Source organism: Phyllostomus discolor, chromosome 12 (assembly GCF_004126475.2).
Source record: "Phyllostomus discolor isolate MPI-MPIP mPhyDis1 chromosome 12, mPhyDis1.pri.v3, whole genome shotgun sequence".
NCBI lineage: Eukaryota > Metazoa > Chordata > Mammalia > Chiroptera > Phyllostomidae > Phyllostomus > Phyllostomus discolor.
The window spans coordinates 5628644-5643420 of NC_040914.2; the positions used below are offsets into that span (position 1 = coordinate 5628644).

Sequence of the window (14777 nt, forward strand, 5' to 3'; positions counted from 1 at the left end):
AACTGGACCCAGCAACACCTGGATGAAGAAAAGCCATCTTTTCTCATTATCTCTCTTAAAAGCAAGGGACTTCCCAGAAGCCCCCCAGCAGACTTCCCCATTTCAGTCAGGTGGTTCTGGGTAACAAACATTTGAAAATCCCAGCGAGTTATGTCAGTAAAGGTTTATTTTGTTACCCACACTGTAGCTCCACTGTCAGTTGGCAGGAGACTTCTCAGGACACAGGCTGCCCGAACAGCCACCACATCCAAGTCACTCCCCACACGACTCATTGATGAGAACTAGTCACACAGCCCCAGCCGACCGGCATTGCGGGACAGGAAGGACAGCCCTGCCACCTGCTTGCCTGGTGGAGAGCCAGAAGTCTTGGGTTGGCCAGAAAGTTCATGTGGCTTGTTCTCATAAAATAAAAGACACTTTTCATTTTTACCAGTAACTCGATGTGGATATTTTGATCATGTCGGCCCTCTCCCACGTAGTGTAATGTTGGTCATTCTCAGTTAATGTCTCGATTTGATCTGTCAACTTCAACTGGCCCACCCGACCGTAGTGCATCCTCCAGCAAGAAATGTCTAGCACAAAACTTCGCAAAGCACTTTCAGCACGTTTGATCAGTCACAGCACTTTCTCAATATGCTGCACAAATCTTTTTTGCCTTTCAGTTGTGTTTTTACCTTTCTTGAAATAATAAAGCATTATATCCCGAGAATGTCACTTATTTTCTTCCATCTTCAATATGAAATGGCTACACAAAAATTCACTAATTTTGATGAGTTTTTTAATGCACATTGATATGACAGTTGTCACAATACAATCTGATAGAATTGTTTCAAATGAAGTTAAAGACAGCTAAGCACTGTCTTTAGAGCCATCATATGGAAAAAAACAAATGAACTTTTGGCCAACCCAGTAATCTGTGGGAGTCTTTTTTGTTTTTTAATCATTGTTCAAGTACAGTTTTCTCCCTTTTACTCCCAATCCAGCCCACCCTCCCAACCCTCCCCACTTCCCTCCCATTACCACCCTCCCCCTAGTTTTTGTCCATGTGTCCTTTAAATTTGTTCCCGTTGTGGGAGTCTTAGTAACGCATACCTTCTCACACCGCAGTGGCCAAAATTGTGTCACATGCCTGTCCCTGAACCAAGCCCAGGCAAGGAGCAGGGTTTCTGCCATGACTGGCTCTGATCGAGCTGGAATGGACATTGGGAAGTGCCCACAGAATTCACTCCAGGGCATACAGAATGCCCCTGGGGTGTGAGGCCGCAGGGAGAGCCTTCTGCCACTTCTTTTAAATCTCAGCCCCTGTCTGCGGGTGGGCAGAGCCAGCCTCCAGGAGAATCTCTGTCTAGAAGATACCTCTGTTTCACCTGCTCCACAGCTCTGGGAGTTAGAAAGTGCTGCTAGGCCTTTTTTCAAACAGGAAAACTAAAGCTGAAACTGATGAGCACTTGCCCATCAGTCATGCTGCCAGTCATGCTGCCAGTAAGGGATGGAACCAGGGTTTGAGCCCAGATCTCACTCTGAAGCCTGAGCCCACGGCCTCTCCCCACAGCAACTTCCCACCACAGACATGCACGGAGCTACACAGAGCTCCGAAGGCCCGTTGTCTCAGCTCGCCCTGTGTCACGTGTCGGCCTCAGGCTAAGTGCTGGCATGAAGGGTGTTGTTCAGTCCTACACAGAAGGGCCTACTGGGATAGCCTCTGGACAACTAGGGGAACTGAGGCCACAAGCTAAAAAGTGACTGCCTGGCTGGGCAAGAGGCAGTGGTGAGGTTCAAACCCCCACCCACCAGCTCCAAGCCTCCTGTTCGTACACATATGGCCTTACCCTGGTCTTCACCAGGGAGAAAGGGAGCCCAAGACAGGCCAAGGAGGGGGCACTGCTGACAACAGCTCACCCCATTTTACGGCCGAGAGACAGGACCCTTGAAGAGCCTCTGGGTAGGGCCATTGGCCTAAGTGGCTTCTGCCCTTCCTCCTTTGAGGATCCCTCCTCGCCCTGCATGCCCTACCACCAGCAACTCCCGGGCCTGCTTCCCAGGTGGGACTCATCTCTGCCCCTCAGGTTATAGCACATTTCCGAGCTCACTCATCTAGCCTCCTCTCTACTCAGAGCCTCCCCTGTCTTTAAAACCCACTGGAGAGCAAGTCTCAGGCTCAAGTGGTTTTTGACGCACTAGCCCAGGGGTGTCAAACTCATTTTCACCGGGGGCCACATCAGCCTCGTGGTTGCTTTCAAAGGGCCGAATGTGATTTTAGGACTGTATAGATATAACAACTACTCCTTAACCAGGGGCAAGGAGCTCAGCGCTGCCACCAGGTGGAGCAAGGTGGAGGGCTGGATTCAGCCCACAGGCTGTGTGTTTGCCACCCGTGCACCAGCCCTTCACCCTGTGCTTGTTCCCCTCTGCCCTGCAGGTATGCGGCCGCCCCACACCCACTGCTGTCTTTCGACCCCCACTTCGGCCATGATGGGACGTCCAGCGGGGACTCCTCCTCAGGTGGCCTGACCAGCCAGGAGAGCACGATGGAACGCCAGAAGCCAGGTAGGGTTTCCCCAAGCCAGCTGTGCCCGCCTATGTCACCCCGCAGGACCACTACTTACAATGTGACAGGTGACACCCCTCCTCCTGGCAGATGGATAAAACACACAGGAAAGCCGTAGGGGCCACACACAAGATTAGACAGGTCACCCAGGAGAGGAGCAGGACCAGGGAGCAGTCCTCCTCCCTCCAGACGGGCACCAGCAGATGGTGTCTGCCCACACTGTCGGTCAAGACTGGGGGCACCGATGTGCCAGGGGAAAGAGTTGAAAAGGACTAGAAGTTGTGCTCTCAGGGAGCAGACCCCACCGGGCTCTGAGGCTTTTCATTGCACAGGCCCCTCTTACATCTACAGGGTCCGGCAGAAGTAAGGCCTGCGTGAGGGTGGTTGGTGGGATAATAATATGGTTCTAATAATTTATAGTTTCAATTTGAACATTTCACCTAAAATGTCATGTGGTGTGCATGAATGTGATATTGTTGTTACAGAATCACGTCCTTATGATTTTGCAATTAAAAAGGGGTGTTATTTGTGCCAGACCCTATATTTTCTATTACGCAAGCACAAGACATACCAAGAAAAGAGCCCAAATTGTGAGTGTCCACTGTGCTAACATGTCACAGAGTGAACGTGCCGTGGGCCACACCTGCGGCAGGAACACAGTCCGCCTCCGAAAGCCCCCGTGCCCCTCCCGGTCAGCGCCCACACAGGCCACCCCGTCCAGCTTCTCACAGCCAGGTTTCATCTTGCACGGTTTTGGATTTCATGTACATAGAATATAGACTCACACTGGATGCACTGTGTGTGTGCGCACGTGTGTGTGTGTCTGGCTTCTGTTACTCTATATTGTGTTAGTGAGCGGTGGCCATGTGATTGAATGTAGTGACACAGTTTCTGAGTAGTGTGTATCCACTGTCTGAGTGACCCACAACTGATTACTCCATTCTGGTGTTGGTGGACATTTGGGTGGTTTCCGGTTTGGGGGTGTTTAGAATAGTGCTGCCAGGGATGGGCCCTGTGTCTGTCTCTTGATGAGCACAGGCTCACATGTTTGTAGGGTGTACACCTGGGAGTGGAATTGCTGTGTCACATGTGTAACTTGATAAGAGACTGCCAGACCTTTTCCCAAAGTGACGAACCCTATCACACACCCACCAGTGACATCTCAGAGTCGTACTTACTCATGTGCTCACCAACCTTCTCTTCTTTTTTATAGAGGAGACTGTTTTTTTTCCCTAATTGATTTTTAGAGAGAGGGGAATGGAGAGAGAAACGTCAATTTATTGTTCCACTTATTTATTAATTCATTGGTTGATTCTTTTATGTGCCCTGACCGGGGATCAAACCTGCAGCCTGGCTGTATTGGGAGGACACTCTGACCTGAGCAGCCCATCCAGGACCTCACCAACCTTTTCATTTCAGCCATGTAGTGGTCGCACATTGTGTTTTAGTTTGCATTTTTCTGGTACCCAGTGAGACTGTGTTCTCACCTGTTTATTCTTCTATATATAATGATTATCATGGGTGCATATACTTAGATGAATATTTTAAACATAATTTTGTGTTCTAACCAACTAGAGCCCCTTTGAGGTCTGGGAACCATCAAATGAATGGTTAGATTCTAACAAAGAATAAAAATAGTGAAGTTGTCAGACATTGGAGGGGGAAGAGGTAGAGATGGCCTCTTAGGGCACAGGTGGCAAACACAAGGCCCGTGGGCCGAATCCAGCCCTCTACCTTGTTTTGTCCAGCCCAGCACCTTATTTCTGCCCGGCAGCAAAGCCGAGCTCCTTGCCCCTAGTTAAGGAGCAGTTACATTTATACGGTCCTGAAATTACATTTAACCCTCTGAAGGCAACCATGAGGCTGATGCAGTCCCTGGTGAAAATGAGTTTGACACCCCTGGTTTAGGGGGTGTTCCAGAATTCCCAGGCAGCTCAGGAGGCCCGTGTTGGCACGTCAGCAGCTCCCCAGGCCCTGTGGGATGGCGAAGAGGTTGCACAGCCCAGGATGAGTGGGCTAGAGAAGCCCTTGGCACCAGCCCCACAGTTCCCTTCAACCAGGGGAAGCAGACAGACTTCAGGTGGCCCTCCAGGGCCTGCAGACGTGCTCACCTGCCTGTCCCTGCCTGCAGGTCTGTGGTTTTTACTTCAAGACAGACAGATTTGCATTTTTTTCCACCCCCATCCAGTTCAGAAAAAGTGTTGCTTGTGATTTCACTACACTGAAGTGTAAAATGGGGAGGAAATTTTGTCAGCCTTCACCACAGGCCCCAAATAAGGTGTCACAGAAACTCATCACTGTCCTTACCATCCCTCTCCTCTCTTGTGTCTCCTAGAGTTTGGTTCCCCTCTCGCTGCCGTGGGACCTTGTTATAAATTGACTGACACCTCCACCCCCTCCCCACCCCCCACCCAAATCATGAAGTGTAGGGGTGTATTCAGGATCGAGAAGGAAGGTGGTTCAGGCTGGGGGGCATCAGGCACTGTGACCAACATGGGGATTTGCCCAGCCCTGACCAGATGATGAGGACTGCAGTAACAGCAGCGTGGTTCTGTGTGCGTGTCGTATGCCCAGCAGTGTACCGGGTGCTCCCCATTCCCTCCCATTTAATCACCTCAGGGACACAGCAGAAGGGGTGCTTTTTATGTACCAGTAGAAATGAGGAAGATGAGGCACAGAAAGGTGGTCACTTGGTGGCATCATTGAGATTTGAACCAAGGCCTGTTGGGGTCTAGAACCCCTCCTGTCCTTAGATACCAACCATAATTCCTCACCCGCAGAGTGTGATCATTCCTCACACCTTAGAGCTACCCAGCTGGGAAGGTGTCCCCAAGATCACCAGCTGCCCCGAGTCCATCCATGCCTGGCCGTGATTTCAGCATGTGAAGGGTGAAGCAGGAGAATCAGAAGGTCACTAGAGGCCAGTCCTGAGGTCCAGTGAAGGGCCCAGGGTCAGCCAAGGGGAGAGCCAGCGACACTAGGGCAGCCAGAGAGGGGAAGGAACCTGGCCGTTCACTACCAGTACACCGGGCTGAGCACCAGGAATACGGTGTGAGCCAAACCAATACGTCCTCTGCCTACTTGGAACTACGAGCCTGGTGGGAGAGACAGACAGTGGGCAGGGCACACACAGTACCCACCCATGGCACTGAGTATCAGGTGGGAGCTAACAGTACTGGGAGACAGATCAATGGCATCTGAGAGAATCTCTGAGCAAATCACATTTCAGGCGAGGCTGAAACAGTGCAAAGGGGCAAGCTGGGAGAACATTCCAGAGGAGACAGCAGCTAGTCGGCAACCCGGAGCGGGCAGTGAGGCCAGTGTTGGAGGAACAGTGGAAGGCCCGTGTGGCTGGAGAACTGAAGGGAGGTGACAGGGACAGGACGTGTGGTACAGAGATGTGATGAGACCTGACTCAGGTAGTCACAGGGTGTTTCGTGCTACAGATTTTTACCAGGTCAGAACATTGGAGAGGGAGAGATGGGTAGGTTCTGGATATGGTCCTTTGAAGGTAAAGTTGACAGAATTTCCTGATGCCTTGATGTGGATAAGAGAGAAAGGAGAGGAGTCAAAGGTGATACCAGGTTTTTGGCCTGAGGAGCTGAGAGGATGGACCAGCCGTTGACTGACCAGGAAAGACTGAGAGATGCCGGTCTGAGGGAGATGAAGGGCTTTGGCCATGGCCAGTGGAAGTGCCCAGCAGACGCCCGGTGGAGGTGTTGTGAGGCAGCCGTACGCATGGTCTGAAGTCAGGGGAGAGGCCCGGGCAGAGACAGAAATGTGTGTGTTGTCTGTCTCACGGGTGGTAGTTAAGGCTCGCTGTGACAGCCACGGGCTTGGCTGTCTGTAGAAATGCAGTTTCCTGGCATGGGCTGTCTGCCTCCCAGGAGACCAGCACCTCCTGGAGGGATGGGGTACTCTGGAGAGGAGACTCCTCTCCAGAGGTAGACCAGGTGGCCAGCCTCCCTGCTCTCCGGTACCCATGGTTCCCAAGTGAAAGCTACACGGGCAGTGACACCTCAACTGTGCCAGCCGGGCTGCTCACTGCAGTGACCTGAGTGCTCTTTCTGCTCCGACAGGCCCACCCTCCCCGGAGCATTTCCAAGATTGATAGATATTAACTAGCCCTCCATTGGGTTTTTTGTGGTTTGGTTTGGTTTGTTTTAAGTCAGATGCTGAGTTCAGGATAATTGCCTTTGGGAGTTGAGACTAATGTCCTCACACCCACACCAGCCATCGCAATTTTAAACCTGTTTCACATTTGAACCAGCAATTCCACTTGTAGAGTTCTGTCCCAGGCACAGTCGCACGCCTGCTCAAAGCTGTGTGTGGAGGGAAACCCACCAAAACATTGTTGTAAAGAAAAACTGAAAATAACTGAAACGTCCATCAGTAGGGAACTGGTGAAATAGTTGACATCCGTTCATGTGGTGCAATACTCTGCAGCTGTTAAGAATAAGATAGCTTCATGTTCAGCCATATGAGGGTGTATCGTGAAGACATAAAACAAAAGCAAGTGTAAGTATATTGTAAAGTGAAAATCAGTTTGTGGGACAGTGTTTATTATCTCATTTCCATTTAACAAAAAAATTGAGCTCATTTAACCAACAAAGGATCACTACCTTGCATATATAAAGAACCCTATACGCCAATAAAATAAAAGATAATCAATCCTGTGCAAAACTAGGTAAAGGACACGAACAGGTTATTTACAAAATAAATACAAATGGTCAGTAAGTATGGACATGTGCTCAGCCTCCTTCGGGGATAAAGTTGGAGGATTGTTGTGAAGCTTCAATGAGTTTACTCATGTATGCACTAGGCTGAGGCTGGCACAGCCTAAGCACTCAGTAAATACTCCATTACTAAGCGTTGTTATACCCCCACGATGGAAGTTGATGGGGTCAGAGCATTTGCGAGATGAGCAGACAAGCTGGCAGAGGGGCAGCGGCTCCATCATACACCATCCTTAGGGCCCCAGTCTTTGGGCAGACTCAGGCCAGGGTCACCTCTAACCACCGATGTGTCTCCTGTCTCCCTACAGAACCTCTGTGGCATGTGCCCGCCCAGGCGCGGCTCTCAGCCCTGGCTGGAAGCAGCGGGAGCAAACACACCTCCAGGCAGGACGCAGCAGGCAAAGATTCCCCCAACAGGCATTCCAAAGTGAGTCTGGGCCCCACCTGCCCCACCCCAGGGATCCAGGCTGTAGGAATTGGCTGTTCGGTTTGCCATGACTTCTGTGGGCCGGGCAGCTTCACCTGCCTGGGGTGGGTGTGGGCTTGGGCCCCTGAACTCCGCACGTGAGCACACTCCTCACTTACGCCACCTTCCTCTCGGGCTGCGTGCTGGAGTCAGAGCCAGCCAGGCGCACGTCCTGGCTCGGCCCTTGGCAGCCGTGTCACCGCCTCCCTCCTCCGGCCACGCGTTCCTCGTCACGTCAGTTGTGGTAGGTGTCTTCACCGGCTCGGGCTTTGTAACAAAAATGCCATGTAGTGGGTTAACTTAATGAACAGAAATGTACTTCTTATGGTTCTGGAGGCTGGGCAGTCCAAGCTTCAGTGTCTGGTGAGGGCCCCTTCTCTGGTTCCTAGATAGGCTTCTCTCCTCATGTGCTGGAAAGGGCAAGGGTGCTCTCTGGGGTCCTTTTTAAGGGCGTGAATATACATATGGATTTTATAATCCCATTCATGCGGACTATATAAATATACATGTAGGAATAAGTAGGAGGAAATATATAAGGATTTAAAAATCCCATTTATGAGGGTTCCACCCTCAAGACCTAAGCTGCCTCCTGATGCCACCTCACTGGGAATTAGGATCCAGCACAGGAATTTGGGGACACAGACATTCCGTCTCTGGCACTGGGTTAACAGCTATAATGGGCAGTGCCCAAATCTCGGTGACCTCGCATAATACAGTTCAGTTCCAGTGTTCAGGGAGCAGCTCTGCACGAGGTGATTCAGGGTCCCAGAGCCCCGCCCTCTTGTAGCTCCGTGGTCACTCGGGGCCTTGGAGCGCCCCCTGCTGGGTCCCTGCCTCTTCCCAACAGACGGGGGCGGGAGGAAGAGAGATTCCTGTGGGAAGTGTCTGTAGCCCGGGCCTGGAAATGGCGTAAATCATGTTCACGTGCCGCACTGACCAGCACTTCATCTGTGATCACACCTCCCTGCAAGGTGGGTTGGAAAATGCAGTCCTGTGTGCCCAGGAGGAGGAGATAGTTTTTGTGAGCACTTGGCAGTCTGTTCACATCCACTCATGCCGTGAGTGTTTGATGAGCACGTGCAACGTGCCAGGCGTTGGGGCCAGGGTGCTGAAGAGAACGGAAGAGCCCCTGTGCCCACAAAGCTGACATGCCAGTAGGACAACAAGCAGTAAGCAGACACACCAGTACATCGTGTAACACCAAGAGCTGGACCTTGCTGGGAAAGGAAGACAAAGCACAGTTATAGGAAAAGAGAGTGTCAAGCATGGGTGCTTCAGGTGAAGTGGTTAGACAAAGCCATTGAGGAGGTGACCTGTAAGCCCAAACCCCAACTGATGTAAGGAGTGAGCCATGAAAACATGGGGGGGAGCATTGCAGGCAGAAGGAACTGCAGGTGCTAAAGCCATGGAGTGGGGGGTGCCTGGCTTGCTCAAAGAGCAGCAAGGAGGCCCCTATGGCTGGAGCAGAGTGAGCAAGAGGGAGGGAGAGACAAAGTTGGAGACCAGAACATGGGTCTGGACCGCTCAGGGGCCTTGGTGAGGGCTCTCGCTTTTCCCGAGTGTGGTTGAGCCACAGGAGGGTCCTAAACAGGGAAGGGACATGAGTTAACACAGGTGCTCACAGCCTCCCTCCGGCAGCATACAGGGGACAAGCGGGCGGGTTGCAGGGGAGACGGGGACCGGAGCAGGGAGACCAGAGAGGAGGCTGCTGCCATGGAGCCACAGAAGGAGAAGTGGTGGGTTCTGATCTGTTTTCAAGGTCGTGGCAACAGGATTTACTGTTGGACTGGACATGGTGCGAGAGCAAAATCAGGATCCAGGGTGACTCCAGGGCTCTTGGATGGGGCACCTGAAAGGACGAGATGTCGTCATTGAGACGGGGAGAGGCAGATTCGGGAGGAAAGGCCCGGAGCTGAGTTGTAGACTTGGTCTCAAACTGTGAGCTCATGTTGCATACCTAATGTCCTCCCTCCGAGCTACCCCGAGAGGTGGTTATTGTCGGTCCCATTTTACAGATACGGAAACAGGCACTTGCCCGAGGTCACATGGCCAGGAAGAGCGGGAAACAGTTGGAAGCTGTCTTGGCTCCAGGGGTCACACTCCTTGAGGACCCAAGAATGGAATGTCTGCCCCACCCTGGAGCCCAGGGATGACACACTTCTCTTGCCTTCCAGGGAGAGCCTCAGTACTCCAGTCACTCCAGCAGCAATACCCTGTCCAGCAACGCGTCCAGCAGTCACAGTGACGATCGCTGGTTTGACCCCCTGGACCCTCTGGAGCCAGAGCAAGACCCCCTTTCCAAGGGCGGCTCCAGCGACAGTGGCATCGACACCACCCTCTACACCTCCAGTCCCAGCTGCCTGCCACTGGCCAAGGCGCCTCGGCCAGCCAAGCCACACAAGCCCCCAGGAAGTATTGGCCTCTGTGGAGGTGGGCGCGAGGCCACTGGGCGGTCCCACCACACAGACAGGCGGCGGGAGGTCTCTCCTGCCCCTGCAGTCGGGGGCCCGAGCAAGAGCTACCGACCGAAGCTGTACAGCACGGGCTCCAGCACCCCCACAGGCCTGGCGGGGGGCAGTCGCGACCCACCGAGGCAAACCAGGTAAGGCGTGCTCCTCGCCAGAGCTCTTCACGGGATCCTGACACTTTTCTGCTTCCCACACAGTCTGGGCGGCAGGGTCCCCAGAAACATGCTCACGGATGTTTGCTTACAAAGCTCAGAGACTCATGGAGCGCTGGTGCTGCCCGTCTGTCAGTCCTGAAGGACCCAGGAGAGGGAGAGAAACCCCTGGCTACCTGTCTTCCTCTGTCCCTGACACCCTCTGTCTCTTTCCTCTGCCTCTGCTGAGACCCATGGTTTCTATGCTTTCTGGGGTCACGGACAGTATCTGTCAGGAGTGTGTGTAGCTGGAGGTAACAGGAAACCTGACCTACAGTGGCTTAAACAAACAGAGGTTTGACAGTCAGGGGAAGTCCAGAGAGGACGGAGCCAGGCTGGTGCTGCAGCTCCGGGAGGGGCCTCGAGGCCTCGCATCCTGTGTCTTCCTGCTCCACCACCCTCAGCACACAGGCTGCGACTTCCTGGTGGCAGTGGTGCCCTTAGGGAATGTGGGGGTAAAGAGCGGAGGAAAGACTGCAGCAGCTGTGTTGCCCCTTTTGTATGCAGAAAGCAAAAGCTTTCTCAGAATCTCCTTAAGCTAGCAGTGTCCCAGGACCACCCCAGATACAAGGAAGTCCGAGAGGTCGCAGGGTAGGCTTCCAGACAACACAGCGAAGGGCCGTGGTCCCCAGACAGTCCCCTGGAGAGCCGTTCAGCACAGAAGCTGGGTCTCACTCAGAGTTCCTGATTCAGTGGGTCAGAGTGGGGCCTAAAAATAATACAGTTTCTAAAAGTTCCCAGTTGATACTCATGCTGTAGGTCCTGGGACCACACTTTGGAACCACTGGTAGAGAGGCCACCTGGGGAATGAGAAAGAACAGGACTGGCAAACTGACAACCTGGAGTCTGAAACCACACACTTTGAGAATCTGATGACAGCCATAAACCATCTCCCAGAAAAATGCACGGAGGTGGGGATTCCTTCAGCAGTCCCAGGGCTCAGCCTGGCCCACGGGCCCCTTCAGGGGCCTATGGCCTCAGGCAAGGATTACTGAGCCCCTGTTCGCAGGGCGGATCGACCCCAGGGTGGATGGTCCCAGGGCAGATCCGTAAGGCCACAGCCTCCCTTCCCTTCCCTTCCCTGACCATCCCTGAGCAGGGCCAGCTCAGGTCCCAGACCCCTGCCAGGGGTCCCACCCTCCACTGGCACTCGGCTGCCTTGGCCAGGCCTCGGACCTGCAGCCTGTCCACACAGGACCCATGCACCTGGCAGTGGCCTCAGGCCTCCTCGACACGACCCACAGTGGCTTTATATGTATGTCTATGTTTTTTAAAAAAGGTGAAGCAAAAATTTCCCAGACAGTACTTAGCCTGAGTGTGAAGCACTTAGATCTAGTCTCGTCTGTTTAAAATTTTGGAATGCTGCTCCCTGCCTCCGGAGATGGTGTCATGACTCAGCGGAGCTCCTGTGGTGGACTTGGATTTCACGGTGCCCGTATGTGGGCACTTCTCCTCCCCGGGGGCACAGATCCCCAGTCGGGGGATCAGGAGCAGGGTGAAGGTCGGGGAGAGAGTGTGCCAGTGAGCTCAGTCTGCGTCTCAGCCCGCCTCTCTAGGCGGGTAGTTCTCAATCATTGGAACTGACTCTTTCGACAGCGCCTTCATCCATTTATTTATCCACTCACTTCACTGACAAGTATTTCTTAGGGATTTGTTATATCGCAGGCACTATGCTGGTTGCTGAGGCAAAATAATGAGCAAATTCAGATGAATCCCAGCCCTTACCTCAGCCCACCACCAGTAGAGACAGATGGGAATCAGGTCATCAGTGAGACAGATGGTCAGAGCGCCCCACTGAGAGGGGCTCACTGTCACGGGGGTCCCACGCCTCTTCTGTGACGGCCCCTGTGCTGGGCACAGGTCTATGTTAGTGACCCGAGCAACTGTCATGAAGTCTGTAACATAAAGGTAGCAGCACCGGGGCGTAAACTGTGGCCGAGGCAAGAGGGGGTATGAAATTACCCTGTGTCTCAGAGAAGGATTTGCTGAACCCAGAGATGAAGACAATAAAATGGGAGAGGAGCCCGCCACAAAAAAGGGCCCTTGGGTTGGGAGCTTTAATTTGCATACAGACAATTGATGCTAATTGCAAATCATTCTTATCTACTCATTAAAGCTGCTTCCCGAAGTTTTCTCCTAGGCAACCAGGCTCTAGTGTGGAACAGCATTCCCAAAATGGGGTGCTCTCAGTGATTTGGGTGGTACGGGAGGAAAATGTACTTTAAATGGATATGTGTTTGCTTTAATGAGTGTTAAGAAAAGTGTTACTGCTTATCCCCTGATTTTACAGATATTGCCTTGGACAAGTTCAGGAAAATTAAGTGTATTGATTTAAAGAAGCATCTTCGTGGTAGATGAGAGCGTGGACTCCAGAATCAGCACACCATGGTTCAGACCCTCCCTCTGCCTTGTCTTGGCTGTGTGATCTTGGGCAAATAGCTCAACCTCTCTGAGCCTTGGTTTCCTCATCTGTGAAATGGAGGATAAGTCACATAACTACCTACCTCATAGGGATGTGGTGAGGATTCAATGAAGTAGAACCCTTAGAACAGTACCTGGCAATGGATCTCAGGTCAAGTTCAGCTGTTGTTAGAATCATGGGGATGTTATGAAAAGATGAGGTCAACCTCAACTAACTAAATCAGAGTGTCGCTCCTGGGCCAAGCCTGTTACAGGCGATGGGGGAACACTGTGGTGACCAAGGCAGACTCGGGCCTGCCTCCTCAGGACCCAGAGCCCAGTGGTGCCCGGCCAGGCAGCTCGGCTGGAGCATCATCCCACACACTGAGAGGCTGGGGTTCCGTGACCTAGGTTGCGTGTTTGATCCAAGGTCCGGGTGCATCCGATCCCTAGTCTGGAAGCCTACAAGAGGCAACCAATCGATGTTTCTGTCTCTCCCTTCCTCTCTCTCTAAAAGCAATGACAAAAAGTCCTTGGGTGAGGATTTGAAAAAAACAGACAAAAAGAAAACCTAGTGGGGGAGGCAGACCAGCCCCAAACAGTGCTGGCTGGGGTGAGGAAAGCACCTGAGATGAGGGAGCCTGAAGGAGGGGCCCCGACCCCAGCGGGGGAGGGGTTTTCCTGGATAGAAGAGGCTGCGCTAACCACAGACCCAGGAGGGCAGAGTGTTCTAGACAGAGATGTGCAGGGCCCGCTGTCAGCCCCACTCACCCCCCACTTCACGGGGCCTCCCACAGTCTTCCCATCTCAACAGGCACAGGTTCCCAGACGGGCACTGAGCACCTGTGCCCAGGGCTCCCACACGTGCCCGCGCCTGCTGCGCCCACACTGCCTCCCGCATCTGCTGTCGTCAGCCAGCCCGTCCCCTCGGCCGAGCTGGAGCGGCAGCCCGCTGCTCCTGGAGGGCAGGCACCAGTGCTTCGTGGCTGCCTTTGTTTCTGCTCCCAGAGCACTTGATCAGGTGGCACCTTGTGTTTATTTGCACAGTGAGCACCTACTGGGTGCCTGGCCCTCTGCTGGGCACTGCCGGCTGCCAGGGCCCAGGCTATCCTGGCACTGACAGAGCACCACAGAAGCCAACAAGCAAGCACTTAAAAAAGTAATAAGTAACTGGAATCTGAGAGTGAATACGGTCCGGGCTGGAGGGCGATCTAATCTAGTCTGGGGACAGTTTCTCTGAAGAGGGGGCCTTTCTGCCAAGGATGAGAGGAATGAGGAGAGAGCAGGTGAAGCGGAGGGGGGGGGCTAGTAATACATATTCTTGACCTGTGATGCAATTATGTGGGTATTTCCTTTGTAACTGTTGAATGGTACATCTTTGTTTTGTACATTTTGCTGTATGTGGACAGTTTTTTTAAAGATTTTGTTTGTTTGTTTTTGGAGAGGGGAAGGGAGGGAGAAAGAGAGGGAAAAACATCGATGTGAGAGAGAAACATTGATCAGTTGCCTCTCTCATGGTCCCAACTGGGGACCTGGCCCTCAACCCAGGCATGTGCCCTGACCGGAAATCTTAACTGGCAACCTTTCAGTTTGCAGACGCGTGCTCAATCCACTGAGCCACAGCAGCCAGGGCCAATTTTTTTTAAGAGAGAAAAGAAAGACGGGGTGTGGGCAGGGCATCCCTCTGCAAGTAGTGTATGCAAAGGTCCTGAGGGCCAGGGTGGCTGCTGTCAAGTCACTGAGCACAGGCCCCATGGCCCAAGTGTAAAAATTAAGGGTGCAGCTGAATTTGGGGGGGTCAGCAGGGGGCAGAGCACTCAAGGCCCTGTCAGCCACATTAGGGAGTTTGGATTTGATCCTAAGAGCTCCTGGCAGCAAGGCAAGTTTTCAGTAGAAAGGGTAGTACAGACAGATTTATGTTTTGAAAGTGGTGCTAGGCTGGGGCTAAGGCCAGATGTGAGTGAGAAG

At 52.8% G+C, this 14777-nt stretch overlaps 1 protein-coding gene across 8 annotated transcripts in view; it reads left to right on the top strand.

Annotated features, from left to right (window-relative positions):
- SIPA1L3 (signal induced proliferation associated 1 like 3) overlaps positions 1 to 14777 on the top strand; it is a 244966-nt gene that overhangs the window by 195559 nt on the left and 34630 nt on the right. For all 8 annotated transcript variants that reach the window (XM_036012983.1, XM_028529115.2, XM_036012982.1 and 5 more), the window contains 3 exons: positions 2420 to 2547; positions 7593 to 7711; positions 9925 to 10352. In XM_036012983.1, the coding sequence (XP_035868876.1) occupies positions 2420 to 2547; positions 7593 to 7711; positions 9925 to 10352 (675 nt within the window). The remainder of the gene's footprint in view (positions 1 to 2419; positions 2548 to 7592; positions 7712 to 9924; positions 10353 to 14777) is intronic.